Genomic DNA, 14,129 nt, shown 5'->3' on the forward strand with positions numbered 1-14,129 from the left:
GACGCAATTACGTGTCCCCACCAGCCTGGTAAAACTCACCTATCTCCAAGCGCCGTAATCAATGGCGCGGTTGGGTTACCCATGCCCGTATTGATGAGAATCCCGGAATAAGGGGACACGATCTCTGCTTTAACAAGACGTGCCAAGGAAACCGCCTCGCATGACGCGCTGAGGTGGGATAATGAAACGACTCGGATAAAGGCTTGGCCGTGGTGTGTCACACTACGGAATACGTCAGCAGATTAGATTTGTGTAAATATTATTCTCTCTATGGCAATATGTGGAAACTTATTTTGCAGAGCTGGACACTATCTTTGTGTTCAAAATCTTCTATGAAGTACTTGGAGGAGCAACCCGCCTTGCAATGCCGAAGACAATCTGCGCGCCGGGCTCGTCGTCATTAAAGCCTGGTTTAGGGGCTACTGAGGGAGTCCTGGATTAGGGGGTGTTCGGATAGCCGGACTATACCTTCAGCCGGACTCCTGGACTATGAAGATACATGATTGAAGACTTCGTCCCGTGTCCGGAAGGGACTTTCCTTGGCGTGGAAGGCAAGCTTGGCGATACGGATATGCAGATCTCCTACCATTGTAACCGACTTTGTGTAACCCTAACCCTCTCCGGTGTCTATATAAACCGGAGGGTTTTAGTCCGTAGGACAACATAGACAACAACAATCATACCATAGGCTAGCTTCTAGGGTTTAGCCTCTCCGATCTCGTGGTAGATCTACTCTTGTACTACCCATATCATCAATATTAATCAAGCAGGACGTAGGGTTTTACCTCCATCAAGAGGGCCCGAACCTGGGTAAAACTTCGTGTCCCTTGCCTCCTGTTACCATCCGGCCTAGACGCACAGTTCGGGACCCCCTACCCGAGATCCACCGGTTTTGACACCGACAGTCACCTCATTCAATCCTCGATAATCAACAACCATGCTCAACGATCCATCCTTCTTCTCCACTAGATGTACTGGTGATCCCCTAGGCGACGAGCTTGGGTGAATATAACCTTTATCCAGTAACTCCTTAATCTGCTTCTTAATTTCCTCTAAATCCTTAGCGGGCATCCGATATAGTCTCTTAGATATTGGCCCTGTCCCTGGCAAAAGCTCGATCAAAAACTCAATGTCCCTATCCGGTGGCATGCCTGGCAACTCTTCTAGAAATACATCCGGGAAATCCTTCACCACTGGTACTTCCTCCTGTACAACTCCTAATAAGGAATTCACTTGAGTCCTATTCGGCACATGCCTGGTTACATACTTGATCCTTCTTCCTTCTGGGGTGGTAAGCAAAGTCGACTTACTGGCGCAGTCAATGTTCCCTCCATACTTCGATAACCAATCCATGCCTGATATCACATCCAGTCCTTGTGACTCCAATACTATTAGGTCTGAGGGAAACAAGTAGTTACCAATCCTTAATGGTAACCGATCACACCAAAGGCTAGCCATATACTCTGCTCCTGGCGAGGTTACTAGCATGGGTGTCCTAAGGATTTGGATTGGCAGTTTAAACTTATCCATAAATCCCCTTGATATGTATGAACGCGATGCACCAGTATCAAAAAGAACAATTGCAGTAAATGACTTAATCATAAACTTACCTATTACTGCATCGGATTGCGCTTCAATCTCCTCCACGCTAACGTGGTTCACTTGTCCCCTGTTGAAAGGGTTGGGCTTCTTCCCAGAGCTTCCATTGTCATTTCCATTGTTTGCTTCAGAACATTCTGTGGCATAATGTCCATTCTTCCCGCACTTGAAACAAGTAATGTGACTTAGATCCTTCTTGGCGGGCGTTGCTGGGTTGGTACGGTTTTGGTCGTTTCTTCCTCCATTACCATTTCCATTCCTAGGGCCACTATGGTTGTGCGAAATCCCGCCATTGTGGTTGTGACCTCCATGATTATGTTTAAGGCCCCCCCTCCCCCCAAGTTTGGGGTAAAACGGGGTCTCTGCTGAGCTCCAGAATTATACTTCCCATGTCCATACTTCCTATTGCGGTTGTCAATCTGTTGCTGCTTCCCTTCAATCATGAGAGCTCTATCTACCAACTGTTGGTAGTTATTAAAAGTTGCTACCATCAACTACATGCTCAGCTCATCATTCAGTCCTTCCAGAAACTTCTCCTGTTTAGCTGCATCTGTAGCAACGTCATCTGGGGCATAACGTGGTAGCTTACTAAAGTCATCCACATACTGGCCAAAGGTGCGCCCTCCTTGGCGTAAGTTGCGAAACTCGTGCTTCTTCATGGCCATAGCTCCTGCTGATAGATGGGTAGTGCAAAAGGCCTGCTGAAACTGGTCCCATGTAACAATGTCGATGGGATAGGTGACAGTGTAATTCTCCCACCATGCTGCTGCGGGTCCATCAAGCTGATGTGAGGCAAAACACACTCTTTCCGCATCTCTGCATCCTGCAGCGGTCAACTCCCTTCCAATCTTGCGGAGCCAGTCATCTGCAACTATCGGCTCGGTGCTACTAGAGAACACCGGCGGATTCAGCCTTAAAAAACGGGCTAAGTGATCAACAGGTGGTGGTGGTGGGTTGTTGTTATTGTTGTTGTTCCCCTGATTCTGATTCTGGACTAGTATCTGCATTAATGCATTCTGCTGCTGGATCAACTGGGTGAGCTCCGGTGGGAAAGCAAATCCATTGTCGCGTCTCGGAGGCATCTGATGGGTTTAGAAAAGATGAGAAAATAGAGTAGAATGGGGTCTAGGGGGAAAACACTACCCATATGCACATGAGACAAACACAATCATATCACTTCAATCAATTTCAAACAAGGCATACAATCGGTCTAACTATCATTACAAAAGTGCTCGGACTATACTATTTACATGGGGGAATTCTACTACTGATATGGTGGTCGACTAGAAATATTGATCGGTGGAAGACTCCATAATATCTGCTCCAACTTCATCAACAAAATCATCATCACTATCGTCAGGGTCCGAGTCGATGTCGTCGATGATGATATAGTTCTCCGGGCAAGTGGAATCGTCATCTTCTCCTCCTGGCACGGGGTCTCCCATGAATACTCCCAGCTTCCTTGTCAGATCATCATTCTTCTCCCCTAGCATGATGATTTCCTCCTCGTAATCGTCGCGTGTGGCCTTGAGTTCCTCTTCAAGCTCGGTGATCCTGTTCATTGCCTTCTTCAGATCTATCATGCCTGCGCACATCTGGTTCTCCTGGCGACGAATCTGCTGGTTTAACTCCTGGATGAAAGCTGCAATAGATCTATCCTTCCTGGTGCAGATCATCTCCCATTGATCATCTCGGCGCCCACACATCTGGTAGATAGTATCCTTGAGATCCTTGTGGTAAACTTCTCCAATGCGCCCCATGGTGATGTGGGTTGCCATGCTCTTGCCTAGACTCCAGGTGGGTGCATCAAAGGAAAACTCTATGGGCTCAGTGACTGGCATGAACGTCCTTCCTGGAACTTGAACCTGGATCATCCAGCGCTCCTCTTCTGGTAAGGTGGCATTGTAGGTCCCGGTGAAGCTTGGTATTCTGATGTTCAGGTACTTAGTGACTTCCTTCAAGTATCGTCCAAAGGGTGTGTCTTCATCCGGTTGTGCAAACTTGTTCCTCGTGTCCGCCATCCTAAAGAGTAGAAAAAGGGAGAGGAGTCAGAAATGAGAAGAGAGTAGTGATCTAGGGTTTTATCTTAGTGGTCGTGTCCTACAGTCAGCGTGTGCTCTGATACCATCTTGTAGCGACCAGACCTCAAACAGTCCGATCTCTGTGCATCAGTGTCATCCCTGGATCGGTAATGCTGACACACACAGTACTTGAGGATTTATAACAGAGTAGCAATCACACACTTATTACATCGAATGTCTCAAAAATAGAACTGAAAACATTAAATATGGCTTAAGGCCATCTAAATCGATAACAGCGGAAGGCTTGGAAGATAAAGTGAGTCCATCAACTCCAACGGCATCACTGAGTGAAAGACAACGACCTATGGCTCCTTACTCGTCACTGAGTAGTCCGGGGGAAGGGTTCTCCCCTTCTTGGACCCTCTGGCCTCCCCAGAGAGGGCGGCCTTCCTTTTCTTCTCTCCTCCCGCTGGAGGGGGAGAGGTCTCTTCTTCTTCCTCCTCGTCTTCACGGGAGGAATGCGCCTCGGAGCCATCGGGTGATGAACCCGACACCTCCTGGCGCCGGGCACTCTTTCGAGTCCCCGTGGCCTTCTTCGTGGCCTTCTTCTCCGGCAACACATAGGGTGCCGGAACCAGCAGCTTCACCAAGCGGGCATCAGCTGGGTCTTCGGGCAAGGGAGCCAGACAGTCGATCTGTCCGGACTTCGCCTTCCAACTTTGTCAAAGGTAAGGGAGCTTAGATCCCACATTGAGTTAAACTATGGAAAACTAATACCCTGTAAAAAGGTACAAACAACTTACCGCGCTAGCGTGACGTTGCGCGCTGAATCCGTGATCCTTGGTGGCGGATGCGGGAGCCTCGGCGCCCTTGAAAAGCACCTTCCAGGCATCTTCGTACGTAGTGTCGAAGAGCCTGCTCAGAGTTCGGTGCTGCGCCAGGTTCAACTCCCACAGATTGAAGGCCCATTGTTGACACGGGAGGATCATGCGGATGAGCATAACCTGGACTACGTTGACGAGATTGAGCTGCTTGTCCACCAGGGTTTGGATGCATGTTTGCAGTCCAGTCACCTCTCCTTTGTTGCCCCACGACAGGCCCGTCTCTTTCCAGGACGTGAGCCGCATTGGGGGTCCGGACCGGAACTCGGGGGCTGCGACCCACTCAGGGTCGCACGGCTCGGTGATGTAAAACCACCCTGATTGCCACCCCTTCAGGGTCTCCACAAAGGAGCCCTCGAGCCATAAGACGTTGGGCATCTTGCCCACCATGGCGCCTCCGCACTCCGCCTGGTTGCCGCGCACCACCTTCGGCTTGACATTGAAAGTCTTGAGCCATAGGCCGAAATGGGGGCGGATGCAGAGGAAAGCCTCGCACACGACGATAAACGCCGAGATGTTAAGGATGAAGTTCTGGGCCAGATCATGGAAATCCAGGCCATAGTAGAACATGAGTCCCTGGACGAATGGGTGGATCGGAAAGCCCAGTCCGCGGAGGAAGTGGGGAAGGAACACTACCCTCTCATGGGGCCTTGGGGTGGGGAGGAGCTGCCCCTTTTCGGGAAGCCGGTACGCGATGTCGTTAGACAAGTATCCGGCCTTCCTTAGTTTTTTGATGTGTCCCTCCGTGGCGGAGGAGACCATCCACTTGCCTCCCGCTCCGGACATGGTTGGAGAAGGTTGAGGCGGGGAGTGCGGACTTGGGCGCTGGAGCTCAAGTGCGCGAGAATGGATAAGCAAGGGAGGAAGAAGGCGTAGGTGAAAAGGTGGATCCTTATCCCCTTATATGGGTGGACGCAACTACGTGTCCCCACCAGCCTGGTAAAACTCACCTATCTCCAAGCGCCGTAATCAATGGCGCGGTTGGGTTACCCATGCCCGTATTGATGAGAATCCCGGAATAAGGGGACACGATCTCTGCTTTAACAAGACGTGCCAAGGAAACCGCCTCGCATGACGCGCTGAGGTGGGATAATGAAACGACTCGGATAAAGGCTTGGCCGTGGTGTGTCACACTACGGAATACGTCAGCAGATTAGATTTGTGTAAATATTATTCTCTCTATGGCAATATGTGGAAACTTATTTTGCAGAGCTGGACACTATCTTTGTGTTCAAAATCTTCTATGAAGTACTTGGAGGAGCAACCCGCCTTGCAATGCCGAAGACAATCTGCGCGCCGGGCTCGTCGTCATTAAAGCCTGGTTTAGGGGCTACTGAGGGAGTCCTGGATTAGGGGGTGTTCGGATAGCCGGACTATACCTTCAGCCGGACTCCTGGACTATGAAGATACAAGATTGAAGACTTCGTCCCGTGTCCGGAAGGGACTTTCCTTGGCGTGGAAGGCAAGCTTGGCGATACGGATATGCAGATCTCCTACCATTGTAACCGACTTTGTGTAACCCTAACCCTCTCCGGTGTCTATATAAACCGGAGGGTTTTAGTCCGTAGGACAACATAGACAACAACAATCATACCATAGGCTAGCTTCTAGGGTTTAGCCTCTCCGATCTCGTGGTAGATCTACTCTTGTACTACCCATATCATCAATATTAATCAAGCAGGACGTAGGGTTTTACCTCCATCAAGAGGGCCCGAACCTGGGTAAAACTTCGTGTCCCTTGCCTCCTGTTACCATCCGGCCTAGACGCACAGTTCGGGACCCCCTACCCGAGATCCGCCGGTTTTGACACCGACAGTCACCTCATTCAATCCTCGATAATCAACAACCATGCTCAACGATCCATCCTTCTTCTCCACTAGATGTACTGGTGATCCCCTAGGCGACGAGCTTGGGTGAATATAACCTTTATCCAGTAACTCCTTAATCTGCTTCTTAATTTCCTCTAAATCCTTAGCGGGCATCCGATATAGTCTCTTAGATATTGGCCCTGTCCCTGGCAAAAGCTCGATCAAAAACTCAATGTCCCTATCCGGTGGCATGCCTGGCAACTCTTCTAGAAATACATCCGGGAAATCCTTCACCACTGGTACTTCCTCCTGTACAACTCCTAATAAGGAATTCACTTGAGTCCTATTCGGCACATGCCTGGTTACATACTTGATCCTTCTTCCTTCTGGGGTGGTAAGCAAAGTCGACTTACTGGCGCAGTCAATGTTCCCTCCATACTTCGATAACCAATCCATGCCTGATATCACATCCAGTCCTTGTGACTCCAATACTATTAGGTCTGAGGGAAACAAGTAGTTACCAATCCTTAATGGTAACCGATCACACCAAAGGCTAGCCATATACTCTGCTCCTGGCGAGGTTACTAGCATGGGTGTCCTAAGGATTTGGATTGGCAGTTTAAACTTATCCATAAATCCCCTTGATATGTATGAACGCGATGCACCAGTATCAAAAAGAACAATTGCAGTAAATGACTTAATCATAAACTTACCTATTACTGCATCGGATTGCGCTTCAATCTCCTCCACGCTAACGTGGTTCACTTGTCCCCTGTTGAAAGGGTTGGGCTTCTTCCCAGAGCTTCCATTGTCATTTCCATTGTTTGCTTCAGAACATTCTGTGGCATAATGTCCATTCTTCCCGCACTTGAAACAAGTAATGTGACTTAGATCCTTCTTGGCGGGCGTTGCTGGGTTGGTACGGTTTTGGTCGTTTCTTCCTCCATTACCATTTCCATTCCTAGGGCCACTATGGTTGTGCGAAATCCCGCCATTGTGGTTGTGACCTCCATGATTATGTTTAAGGCCCCCCCTCCCCCCAAGTTTGGGGTAAAACGGGGTCTCTGCTGAGCTCCAGAATTATACTTCCCATGTCCATACTTCCTATTGCGGTTGTCAATCTGTTGCTGCTTCCCTTCAATCATGAGAGCTCTATCTACCAACTGTTGGTAGTTATTAAAAGTTGCTACCATCAACTACATGCTCAGCTCATCATTCAGTCCTTCCAGAAACTTCTCCTGTTTAGCTGCATCTGTAGCAACGTCATCTGGGGCATAACGTGGTAGCTTACTAAAGTCATCCACATACTGGCCAAAGGTGCGCCCTCCTTGGCGTAAGTTGCGAAACTCGTGCTTCTTCATGGCCATAGCTCCTGCTGATAGATGGGTAGTGCAAAAGGCCTGCTGAAACTGGTCCCATGTAACAATGTCGATGGGATAGGTGACAGTGTAATTCTCCCACCATGCTGCTGCGGGTCCATCAAGCTGATGTGAGGCAAAACACACTCTTTCCGCATCTCTGCATCCTGCAGCGGTCAACTCCCTTCCAATCTTGCGGAGCCAGTCATCTGCAACTATCGGCTCGGTGCTACTAGAGAACACCGGCGGATTCAGCCTTAAAAAACGGGCTAAGTGATCAACAGGTGGTGGTGGTGGGTTGTTGTTATTGTTGTTGTTCCCCTGATTCTGATTCTGGACTAGTATCTGCATTAATGCATTCTGCTGCTGGATCAACTGGGTGAGCTCCGGTGGGAAAGCAAATCCATTGTCGCGTCTCGGAGGCATCTGATGGGTTTAGAAAAGATGAGAAAATAGAGTAGAATGGGGTCTAGGGGGAAAACACTACCCATATGCACATGAGACAAACACAATCATATCACTTCAATCAATTTCAAACAAGGCATACAATCGGTCTAACTATCATTACAAAAGTGCTCGGACTATACTATTTACATGGGGGAATTCTACTACTGATATGGTGGTCGACTAGAAATATTGATCGGTGGAAGACTCCATAATATCTGCTCCAACTTCATCAACAAAATCATCATCACTATCGTCAGGGTCCGAGTCGATGTCGTCGATGATGATATAGTTCTCCGGGCAAGTGGAATCGTCATCTTCTCCTCCTGGCACGGGGTCTCCCATGAATACTCCCAGCTTCCTTGTCAGATCATCATTCTTCTCCCCTAGCATGATGATTTCCTCCTCGTAATCGTCGCGTGTGGCCTTGAGTTCCTCTTCAAGCTCGGTGATCCTGTTCATTGCCTTCTTCAGATCTATCATGCCTGCGCACATCTGGTTCTCCTGGCGACGAATCTGCTGGTTTAACTCCTGGATGAAAGCTGCAATAGATCTATCCTTCCTGGTGCAGATCATCTCCCATTGATCATCTCGGCGCCCACACATCTGGTAGATAGTATCCTTGAGATCCTTGTGGTAAACTTCTCCAATGCGCCCCATGGTGATGTGGGTTGCCATGCTCTTGCCTAGACTCCAGGTGGGTGCATCAAAGGAAAACTCTATGGGCTCAGTGACTGGCATGAACGTCCTTCCTGGAACTTGAACCTGGATCATCCAGCGCTCCTCTTCTGGTAAGGTGGCATTGTAGGTCCCGGTGAAGCTTGGTATTCTGATGTTCAGGTACTTAGTGACTTCCTTCAAGTATCGTCCAAAGGGTGTGTCTTCATCCGGTTGTGCAAACTTGTTCCTCGTGTCCGCCATCCTAAAGAGTAGAAAAAGGGAGAGGAGTCAGAAATGAGAAGAGAGTAGTGATCTAGGGTTTTATCTTAGTGGTCATGTCCTACAGTCAGCGTGTGCTCTGATACCATCTTGTAGCGACCAGACCTCAAACAGTCCGATCTCTGTGCATCAGTGTCATCCCTGGATCGGTAATGCTGACACACACAGTACTTGAGGATTTATAACAGAGTAGCAATCACACACTTATTACATCGAATGTCTCAAAAATAGAACTGAAAACATTAAATATGGCTTAAGGCCATCTAAATCGATAACAGCGGAAGGCTTGGAAGATAAAGTGAGTCCATCAACTCCAACGGCATCACTGAGTGAAAGACAACGACCTATGGCTCCTTACTCGTCATCTGAAAAGTCTGCAACATGAACGTTGCAGCCCAAAACGGGTCAGCACATGGAATAGGCTGGCAAAGTAACACAAGAGTAATGAACAAAATAAATGCTATCACTACATGCATATTTGGCTGGTGGAGGCTGTATGGTAATATGTTTTTGCGAAAAGCCAATTTTTCCCTACAAAAAAGGAATAAATTTATTTAACTATCATGGTAGTTGTTAAACATTGAGAAGGTTCCTCCAACTCAATCTCAATTAAACATCATCATTAAACCCAATCAAATTATAATTAAGAGTGATGAGATCAATCATGATAATCCAAGAACCAGATACTCAAGATGTCCATAACTGGGGACACGACTAACCATGATTAGTTTATACACTCTGCAGAGGTTTGCACACTTTTCCCCACAAGACTCGAATACATCCATGGTCGGAGATTCGAGACACAGTCTTTCTGAAGCATTAACTCTTTACTCTGGGTAGACTATACCACCTACGACCCATTACATCTGCTAGTCTACCTCTTCAAGAGCTTCACGCAACTTACTCAACTATGCTAGAGCCCATAATAGCTTGTGACTGCACATGGAAGTTTCTAGCATGAATAATCTTATGATCCCTTTGAGCCTGGGTGGCGGGCCGTAGGATGATCACACGGGTCCTTCGGGATATCCTAGGACAACACTGGGTTCTCCAGGTGCCCACAAGCAATCCACTCGAATGTGTTTTCAAGTTGCCACCTTAAGTTGAACCATTAATTAACAAACTCACATCTGCGATGAATACTCTCAAACCCAATCCACGCCTACAAGCATAGCATAGCAAGATAAGCAACGAGAAGTAACTCCCAGGGTTTGAAAATAAACAGGTGAATAGGTACTACCTCAACTACTTCCCAAAACCCACAATTTAATTAGATCCTAATCATGCAATTGTTTGAGGATTGATCTAATGCAATAAAACTGGGTAGTAAAGAGGTATGATCAAAGTGTTACTTGCCTTGCTGATGTTCCGAGAAACCTAGAGAATCGTAGTAGCACACTTCACACTCCGGGTACTCTATCGCAAACAAACAAGCATACAATAAGCACTCAACTAGAAGCATGGGTAAAACTCAAATAAGAGATCTAACTAGAAAGTTCAACTTAAGAACTCCAGTTTGCAAAAAGAATCAAATCAAACGAAGCAACGAAACTCAAACTGCGAAAGAAACACGATCCATTTACTAATATGAACTAAAGTCAAATTTTACAGTAGCAAAAACTTATTCAAGTTGGTTAAACAGAAATAGGGCTTCGAGATGAAGATCTAGGCGCTTGAATCGCCTGATTCCGACAAATGAGCGAAAAATTATACTAGAACGAAGCTTAAGGCAGAAATCGCGATCGAAAATAATCGCGGAAAAACCCTGGAAAAAGAAAACTGACGAACAGGCTAACGAACGAACGTTCATTGTCTGCGGTTAGCACGTGCAAATCGTTCATTAAAACGAATGTACGAACGGGCGTTCGTTAAATAAATAAACCGGGAAAATAAAACCGATCTAAAATAAAAAAAATAGGGTTTCAAAAAAAATAAACCGATCGGTTTTCCAAAGAAAACCGGCGGCGGTGGCCAACTACCTCGGCGAGGTCCGGCGGGTTGGCGATGGCTAACGGCATCGACGGCGAGGGGAACCGGCGACGGCAGGGCGTGGAACGGGCGGCGCGGGTGGTGCGGCGAGGCTCCGGCGGCGGTGGCGGTTTCGGGCGACTAGGGTTTCGGGTGGGGCGGCGCTGGCTCGGGCCTCCACGGCTATAAAAGGGCCGGCCGGGCTAGTGTCCAGGTCGGACAAGGCCCGGTTAGGTGTGTTGACTTTTTAAAAAAAATAATTCCGCTCGGAAAAACAAAGAAAAGAAATACTAAACGGACTTCAATAATCCTGAAATAAATTTTCCCCGTCCTCTAAAAATCTAACGGACAAGGTGAACAATTACTTGGGCCTCTAATGCAATTTTGAAAAACGTATTTTTCCTAATTCAAATAAAATAGCGATAAAAACTCTGAATAAAATCTTATTTGATTTTAATATTAAATCTCCAATATTTCTTTATTTTGGGAAAGTCATTTTATCCCCTCTCTTTTATTTTTCATAAAAGAAATATTCAAAGAGAAAATAATTAAAATCAAACAACCCTCTTTTCAAAATTTGAGAAAACTCAAATATGAAAATAACGAAATCCCCAACTCTCTCCGTGGGTCCTTGAGTTGCGTAGAATTTCTAGGATCAAACCAAAATGCAATAAAATATGATATGCAATGATGATCTAATGCATAACATTCCAAATTGAAAATTTGGGATGTTACAATCTTGCAAGTTATAGACTTATAGTCACCTACTACGTGTTATGATCCGGCAACCCCGGAGTGACAACAACCGGGCCCACTCCCGGTGATGACCGTAGTTTGAGGAGTTCATGTATTCACTATGTGTTAATGCCTTGTTCTAGTTCTCTATTAAAAGGAGGCCTTAATATCCCTTAGTTTCCAATATGGACCCCGCTGCCACGGGAGGGTAGGACAAAAGATGCCATGCAAGTTCTTTTAATAAAGCACGTATGACTATTTACGGAATACATGCCTACATTATATCGATGAACTGGAGCTAGTGTCGTATCGCCCTAGGTTATAACTATCACATGATGAATATCATCCAACAAGTCACCAATCCAATGCCTACGAATTTATCCTTATTGATCTTGCTGTGTTACTATTGCTATCATCATTGTTACACTTGCTACAAAATTACTGCTATCACTATTAGTGTTACTTTTGATGCTGTCACTACTATGAAAACTATCAAACTACTTTGCTACTGATCACTTTGTCGCGGATAACTAATCTCTAGGTGTGGTTGAATTGACAACTCAGCTGCTAATACCTTCAAATATTCTTTGGTTCCCCTTGTGTCAAATCTATAAATTTGGGTTCAATACTCTACCCTCGAAAACTGTTGCGATCCCCTATACTCGTGGGTTATCAGGGACTGACTGTGTGGGATATACTTGTGACTGGAAACAATCTCGCCGTATAATTGTATTTTTAGCTCTACTGTATGTATTTCCGTATTTGAGCGCTCACAGGTCGCACACGACCTCATTTTGCCAAGCGTGTGTGCCAGGAGGGCATATCCCCGACGGTTTCTGGGTCGTGTGGGAAGGAACCCCCTATCGCCCACACTCACTTGGCAACGGTTCCAAATGCCGTCGCGTAAAGGGATTAAAAACCGTTTGTTTAGCACCTCGCTGTACTAGTTTTGGATCAAAAACCGGACCCGATAGCTTAACAACGACCCATTACGGTGGATGTCACGTGTCGGTTACCCTTGACGAAATCACTTCCATGACGCGTCATTTATCGTCATGGAAGTGAACACTTCCGTGATGATAATTTTGGTATTGTCATGGAACACTTCTACGACAACACATGTATGACTATCTTAATTCTTTCATAAAATCGTCATGGATGTACATACATGACAGAAAACATGACCTACTGTGACAAACACGTATCATCGCGGAAGTGTATTTTTTTGTAGTGGAGGGGCGCCACGGAAGCTTGGGCAGGCCGACCCTGCGTGGGAACCTCCGGCCAGGGTGGCGGCCCAATGGCCCGGTACGGTGGTGCCTGCTGGATGGCCACCGCACCACGCTCGAACGCGCGAGCATAGTACATGGCCGTCTGGAGGTCATGTGGACCGCGCAACTCCACGTCCACGCGGATGTGGTCCAGTTGACCGCCGACGAAGAGCTTAGCCTGCTGATAAGCCAAAACGCCGGGGGCGTGGCATGCTAGTGCCTGGAAGCGGTCGGCGAAGTCTTGCACCGAGGTGAGCAACAGAAGATGCCCAAGCTCCGCCAGACGGCTCCCACGTATAGGCGGATCGAAGCGCAAGAGGCACAAATCATGGAAGCGCTCCCATGGTGTCATGTCGCCCTCGTCCTGTTCGAGGGTGTAGTACCACGTCTGGGCAGCTCCTCGGAGATGATACGAGGTGATGCGGGTGTGGTCGTACGCGAGCGTGCATGGTCCCCTAAAAATTGGTCGCATTGGTTGAGCCAATTCAAGGGGTCGACGGTGCCGTCGTAAGTCGTGAACTCTATCTTGGAGAATCTAGCCGGCGTCTGAACATGGATGATGGGTGGGTGCGCCTCGTCAGCACGGAGCAGCGAGGATGACGGGGCCGAGTAGGCAGGCATCAGGGTGCCACCCTGGAACAGGCGCCGGTCGACGCTGGCGAAGGGCTCAGTGGAGCCCGAGGACCCACCAAACTGCATGGTCGAGTGTGTCGCCGGCGGGGGCAGCACATGTAGCCCGACCGAGGCCGTCATATAGACTGGCTTAAGGGATCCAAGGAGCCAGGCCGGTAACGGAGATGGCGACGAGGGAAACATGACCTGGTGGATGGGCACCCCCGAGCCCGTCGTCGGGATGCGCAGGGCCGCGGTCGCCGGTGGCGGCGGCTGCAGTTGTTGCCCCTGCTGCATGGTGGAGGCACCGGGGTTCGTCGCTGGTGGCAGCTGCCACGGCAGCTGCTGCATGGCGGCGGCGACGGGGGTCGCCGAGGATGGTGGCTGCCACGGCGGCTGCTGCGGTGGCGGGGCGGTGGCGAAGGGCACAGGCGGCTGCAGCCCATAGGATCTCGCGAGGAATGTGTAGATGCCCGTGACCACCTGGGTGAGA

At 48.2% G+C, this 14,129-nt stretch overlaps 2 protein-coding genes across 2 annotated transcripts; both read right to left on the reverse strand.

Moving 5' to 3' along the window:
• Positions 1–2,882: 2,882 nt before the first annotated feature.
• LOC147985258 (uncharacterized) lies at positions 2,883–3,620 on the reverse strand. Its single transcript, XM_087539859.1, has one exon. The coding sequence runs from the start codon at positions 3,618–3,620 to the stop codon at positions 2,883–2,885; it is 738 nt and encodes a 245-aa protein (XP_087395985.1).
• Positions 3,621–8,294: 4,674 nt separating this feature from the next.
• LOC147985259 (uncharacterized) lies at positions 8,295–13,376 on the reverse strand. Its single transcript, XM_087541480.1, has 2 exons — positions 13,066–13,376; positions 8,295–9,033 (listed from the first exon to the last, which is right to left on the reverse strand). The coding sequence occupies exons 1-2, from the start codon at positions 13,374–13,376 to the stop codon at positions 8,295–8,297; spliced, it is 1,050 nt and encodes a 349-aa protein (XP_087397606.1).
• Between the last annotated feature and the right edge of the window lie 753 nt (positions 13,377–14,129).

Source organism: Triticum urartu, chromosome 2A (genome assembly GCF_056163025.1).
Source record: "Triticum urartu cultivar PI428250 chromosome 2A, HENAU_Tu73, whole genome shotgun sequence".
In the NCBI taxonomy this organism is placed as follows: Eukaryota; Viridiplantae; Streptophyta; class Magnoliopsida; order Poales; family Poaceae; genus Triticum; species Triticum urartu.

Bases quoted from the DNA above. Each gene is read 5' to 3' on its own strand.
- LOC147985258 (XM_087539859.1), bottom strand. From the start codon at position 3,620: ATGGCGGACACGAGGAACAAGTTTGCACAACCGGATGAAGACACACCC.
- LOC147985259 (XM_087541480.1), bottom strand. From the start codon at position 13,376: ATGACACCATGGGAGCGCTTCCATGATTTGTGCCTCTTGCGCTTCGAT. The intron at 9,034-13,065 runs GTACCGGGCCAT...TCTACTCTTTAG, and splicing joins GCCATCCAGCAGGCACCACC to GATGGCGGACACGAGGAACA.